The sequence below is a fragment of the Gastrolobium bilobum genome, unplaced genomic scaffold (genome assembly GCF_033153095.1).
Source record: "Gastrolobium bilobum isolate Gb01-03AN ecotype WA unplaced genomic scaffold, APGP_CSIRO_Gbil_v1 utg609, whole genome shotgun sequence".
NCBI lineage: Eukaryota > Viridiplantae > Streptophyta > Magnoliopsida > Fabales > Fabaceae > Gastrolobium > Gastrolobium bilobum.
Genome location: NW_026899102.1, coordinates 532,529 through 538,645, shown reverse-complemented (window position 1 = coordinate 538,645; position 6,117 = coordinate 532,529). Strand labels below are relative to the sequence as shown.

General features: G+C 32.4%; 1 protein-coding gene across 1 annotated transcript; it reads left to right on the top strand.

The window, feature by feature from the left end:
* The first annotated feature begins 675 nt into the window (after positions 1-675).
* LOC133287243 (WAT1-related protein At1g68170-like) lies at positions 676-5,787 on the top strand. Its single transcript, XM_061484807.1, has 7 exons — positions 676-869; positions 992-1,054; positions 3,947-4,063; positions 4,179-4,428; positions 4,528-4,686; positions 4,798-4,949; positions 5,526-5,787. The coding sequence occupies exons 1-7, from the start codon at positions 676-678 to the stop codon at positions 5,785-5,787; spliced, it is 1,197 nt and encodes a 398-aa protein (XP_061340791.1).
* Positions 5,788-6,117: the final 330 nt, after the last annotated feature.

Below are 6,117 nucleotides of genomic sequence, written 5' to 3'. Positions count from 1 at the left end.
TATTTTATTTTATTTTTTTGTCGTATTGATTTGTTATCTGATGGAAAATGAATTTTTTTAACATATTCATAAATCCAACAGTGAATATTAATTATGAATTTGTTTGTGTTTTTGAAAGAAAAAAATATTTTTCGATAAAAAATATAGAAATTTTTTTTTTTAAGATAATTAGATAAATTACTAAAATATAGGAAAATATTTTTTATTAATTAAAAGGAGTAATTATTTTTTTTTTAGAAAAAGAAGATATGAAAATAAGCTACATCATAAAAACAAGCTATTTTTAAAAAAGCTTATTCAAATTTACCAGTGTCGTGTCTCCGCCGTAGTCCTAACGCTAGGCCAATAATGTTACAACTAAAGAAACAAAGTTTGACTTGTTGGCGGACATGATCTTGACTCTTGAGGCTCTAACCTGAAATGCTATGGGAGCACAATCTTGAGTGTATAACCTTAATTGCAAGACACATGTATCGCAGGTTGACTGACTTGGAATAAAAGCGTGCTTCTTTGAATTTGGAAATCTCTGTGCTCTACACTGCACATTTCTTTATATAAACAAACCATCGCTGGGATGCAACTTCCATAACTCCATATCGCTCTTTATTTTCTTCAATCACAAACCACTTTGCAGCAGCAAGTTGTGATAGACATATATAATAATATTACACAAAAATGAGAGATATAAGGAAAGCAATGCATCGGTTGAAGCCAGCCCTCTTGATGTTGGTGGTGCAGATTGTACTTGCTACGGGGAATGTGCTCTACAAGCTTGCCATAAACGATGGAATGAGCGTTAGAGTAGTTACTGCTTACCGTCTCATTTTTGCAGCAGCATGCACTGTTCCACTTGCTCTTATTCTTGAAAGGTCCATATCACCACAACTTCATTTTGTTCCTAAACTTTTCACTATAAAATTACCTGAATACAGGTGTACAATATTAATAACTAGCTAGGCTAAACTGGTTTTTCCTTTATTATTTTTTACAGGAAGAACAGACCAAAGCTAACTTGGAGGGTGGTTTTTATGTCATTCTTTTGTGGCCTATTTGGGTAAGCAAAGTGTTTCTTAGGCACGTATTTAAATTGCTAATATATTGTACTATAAGTGTTTTTTTAGATGGAGTGAGATATAGATTAGTTGACTGTGTGAGATTAGTTGACCGTGTGTCTTAGGACAGAATGGAGAAAAGCTATAAAAATAATGAAGAGTTAGATCCATTGCTATTCCTATATTCCAAGTTGTGTATTTTTAGTTCTATTCTTCTTCATCTCCCCCACTCTTTATTTTCCCCTTCTTTTTCTTTATCTCTTTTCCCATTTCTCAACTTTTTTTCCCACCCTTTTAATTTTACTTTATATATATATATATATATATTTATGTTTTTATTGCAAAAAGAATTTTCTGCTACACACAATGTATTTCCAACAATGAATAGGCAAAATACTTTTTTTATACTTTCATTAGTGGGTCCCACTTTATTTTAAAAAGAATGTCTTAGTGGCAGACATTACTTTTTTGTCACCGCTGCAATATATATATATATATAGTGGAAGGATTCGTTTACAAAAATTTTGTACAAAATTTTACAAATTACACTATCTTCTCCCGGGAGAAGATAGTGTAACTAGTATTCTCCCGGGAGAAGATAGTGTAGTTTGTAAGAGTTTGTAAACAAAAAAGTTTGTAAATATAACATGCCTCATATATATATATATATATATATATGTAATTTTATTATTCTTACTTTCTTACTTTTTTTTTGCTCTCCTATACATCTTTATCTTTAGTTTACCTTAATATACTTTTCCTTTTAATTGTTTACCTCTTTATATATTGGAGGTCAAAAAAGGAGATAAAGATATATACGAGAGCAAAAAAAGAATAAGAAAATAATAAAAATAAACTAAATCGTGGTAGCTCAGTTGGCAAATAGGAGCTGAGTAGGTAGGGGTAAGAGCATGTATTTGATCCTCCCCAATGCCATTTTTAGGAGGGGTTTAAAGCTTTGATCCTTGACCCGCCCCGAATTGGATTAATGGCGATGCGATGAACCGATTGGAAGATTTTCAAAAAAAAAGATATATATATATATATATATATATATATATATATATATATATATATATATATATATATATATATGGAGTTTACATTTCTGCAGCTGCTATACGTGCAGCAATCAAATACTTGCCATATATATACTTAAAAGATTTAAATGCGGGGAATCATAACCATACATAGGATGAAAGTATTAAATGTGGGGAATCATAACCATACACCTGTCGTTGCTGTACGTAAAGCGGCTGCAGAAATGATTTTACCTATATACATATATATTTATATATTTATATATATATATATATATATATATATATATATATATATATATATATACATATATAAAGTATTTCTACAGCCACTTTAGATAATGTTATCTACAGCTATCCCTTTTTAACTAAGTCTAACCAGTCATACATAGTTATAACAATAAAGCTATTCTTTTTTCTCTCTTCTAAGACATTGTCGGCTGACGTGGCAGAGAGAGAAAATGCAATTTTAATGTATGACTCGTCAGACTTAGTTAAAAAGGGATAGATGTAGATAACCTTATCTAAAGTGGCTGTAGAAATATTTACCCTATATATATACATATATATATATATATATGGGGTAGGATCCTTTGAGACTAGTGTCAAATTTAAAGTTTGACACCTCATCTGGAAGCCATTAGATCAAAAAAGAACAACCACTCTGATTTTGCCCTCTTATTTATCTTTATCTTTAGTTTACCTTAATATACTTTTCCTTTTAATTGTTTACCTCTTTATATATTGGAGGGCAAAAAAGAGATAACGATATATAGGAGAGCAAAAAAAGAATAAGAAAATAATAAATATATACTAAATCGTGGTAGCTCAGTTGGCGCATAGGAGCTGAGTAGGTGGGGGGTAAGAGCATGTATTCGATCCTTCCCAGTGCCATCTTTAGGAGGGGTTTAAAGTTTTAATCCTTGATCCACCCCGAATAGGACTAATCGCGAAGCGATGATCCGATTGGAATATTTTTAAATATATATATATATATATATATATATATATATATATATATATATATATATATAGGGTAGGATCCTTTGACACTAGTGTCAAATTTAAAGTTTGACACCTCATCTGTTTACAAATTAGAGTCGTTGATCTTTTTGATCTAACGACTCGTAGATGAGGTGTCAAAGGATCTTGCCTTATATATATATATATGGGGTAGGATCATTTGACACCAGTGTCAAATTTGAAGTTTGACACCTCATCTGAGAGCCGTTAGATAAAAAAAGATCAATGGTGTTACATGCTTTCAAATCATAATCGTTGATCTTTTTTGATCTAATGGCTCTCAGATGAGGTGTCAAATTTTAAATTTGACACTGGTATCTCCTCATCTCAGCCCTTGATTTCCGTTCATAGGAGAATGATCCATTTAGAAAATTTTGCAAATTATACTAAATACTCCCAGAAGTACACAGTGTAATCTAGTGTACTTCCGGGAGTACATAGTATAGTTTGTAAACAAAAAATTTGTAAATATAACTCTCCCTATATATATATATATATATATATATATATATATATATATATATATATAAGTTATATTGACAAACTTTTTTTCTTACAAATTATACTATATCTTACCTGTAAGACTTCACTCAATAAAGTGTCTTACCAGTAAGATATAATTTTATTTGTAAACAAAAAATTTGTAAATATAATCTACTCATATATATATATATATATATATATATTATTTTTATCTTTTTTAATTTTTTCGTATCTTTTATTCGGATTCATCTACTACAGATCTCAATTAATTTGAGTTGAAAGTGTTGTTGATGGTAACGAAAGTGAAGATTTTAATAATTTTTTCACATGATCGTGTAAATATCACAGGGGAAGTTTATTCCAAAACCTTTACTTCGAGTCCTTGGCATTGATATCAGCAACATTTGCTTCCGCTGTTTATAATCTCATTCCTGCCGTCACTTTTATCTTGGTTGTCGTCTGCGGGTACATTTTCACTCCAATCACCACACCTATTATATAGCTTTCAAGTTTTCATTGTAATGTTGAGGCCACATATGAGATGGATGATTACTGATAACTAACATTGTTTTTTCCTTAGTTTCGAAATATTAAATTTGCAAACGGTAGCAGGCAAGACTAAGGTGTTAGGAACGATAATAGGAGTTGGCGGGGCAATGATGCTGACCTTTCTCAAAGGTGTAAAAATTAACATTTGGAACTTCCACATTAACCTTTTGCATAAAAATGGCCACACGGAAACACTAAATGGTGACTATGGTAGTAAATTGCTTGGTATTTTTTGTGGTCTTGGAAGCACCTTCTCTTATGCATTATGGCTTATCATTCAGGTTAGCATAAGTACTTTGATATCAGTCATTTTATTTGCATAAATGAACTTTCTTTGGATTTATGGTTCGCTTGTCATTAATCACGATATGACATTGCAGGCTAAGATGAGCAAAGAATTTCCAAGCCATCTCTCGAGTACAGCTTTGATGAACTTAATGGGGGCAATACAATCTACTGTTTTTGCCCTTTGTGTTGAGAAGGATTGGAGCCAATGGAGGTTGGGTTGGAATATTAGGCTTCTCACTGTAGCATTTTCGGTATGTTAATTACATAATTAGCAATTATTTTGGTTTTGTGAAGTAAGGTATTGAAATTATGATTGATAATAAAATGACATGTGCTAAGGTGAATTGGTGGTGTTGTTACAGGGTATTTTGGCCTCTGGAATAATGGTTATTGTCATTGCATGGTGTGTCAGGATGAGAGGCCCACTGTATGCCTCTGTTTTCAACCCTCTTGTGCTTGTGCTTGTTGCCATTGCTGGTGCCTTAATGTTGGATGAGAACCTATACATAGGAAGGTAAATATACACCAACTCTTAGTGCACCTAAATATATTGCAGGCTAAGATGAGCAAAGAATTTCCAAGCCATCTCTCGAGTACAGCTTTGATGAACTTAATGGGGGCAATACAATCTACTGTTTTTGCCCTTTGTGTTGAGAAGGATTGGAGCCAATGGAGGTTGGGTTGGAATATTAGGCTTCTCACTGTAGCATTTTCGGTATGTTAATTACATAATTAGCAATTATTTTGGTTTTGTGAAGTAAGGTATTGAAATTATGATTGATAATAAAATGACATGTGCTAAGGTGAATTGGTGGTGTTGTTACAGGGTATTTTGGCCTCTGGAATAATGGTTATTGTCATTGCATGGTGTGTCAGGATGAGAGGCCCACTGTATGCCTCTGTTTTCAACCCTCTTGTGCTTGTGCTTGTTGCCATTGCTGGTGCCTTAATGTTGGATGAGAACCTATACATAGGAAGGTAAATATACACCAACTCTTAGTGCACCTAAATATATTGTGATTGACTTTTAATTTATGATCAGGGTCAACTGACATATTCATGGTTTGATTTTTGAAACATGTTTAATTAGTGTAATTGGAGCAGTGCTAGTTGTGATTGGATTGTACATGGTGTTGTGGGGTAAGAGCAAAGAAATGAAAAAGGTGACTCACTTAGAAATCACTCCAAGAATTGAAGAAATTGAGGTTGTTGTCACGTCCACGACCGTAGATCATGATAAAAGTAACTGCAGCAGCAACAGCCATTCCAGTATTGAGGGCAATATTGTTTGTAAGGATCATGATAATTCATCAAAAAATGAACATGAAGTACAAGACACAGAGAATAATTGAAAAGAAGAAATTGCTAACAAGAACACAGTATCATGAAGGGCACATGTTGAACACAATGTCATCTTTTCTGCTTGCCCATTGTTGCAGGTAGGCCCCTTGAAAAGGGAAAGATTTTGCTTGTGTTCCCACCGAGATAGGATACTCTTAATAGTTGTAAATTAAAAATAAACATGATTCTTCACGTGATATCAAAATGCGAAGTGATCAATTATTAAGTCCTCCTCTTCAAGTCGATGAAGTACAAACTTCGATTGTATGTAAAATTATAGTTTAAACGGCGATTATATTTTGTTTTGATTAATTAAGATGTAAGTATATATATATATATAT

What these genes read in the sequence shown, in the direction of transcription:
- LOC133287243 (XM_061484807.1), top strand. Translation starts at nt 676, where the DNA reads ATGAGAGATATAAGGAAAGCAATGCATCGGTTGAAGCCAGCCCTCTTG. An exon ending in TTCTTTTGTGGCCTATTTGG is followed by an intron (nt 1,055 to 3,946) that starts GTAAGCAAAGTG and finishes TAAATATCACAG; the next exon opens with GGGAAGTTTATTCCAAAACC. An exon ending in ATCTTGGTTGTCGTCTGCGG is followed by an intron (nt 4,064 to 4,178) that starts GTACATTTTCAC and finishes TTTTTTCCTTAG; the next exon opens with TTTCGAAATATTAAATTTGC.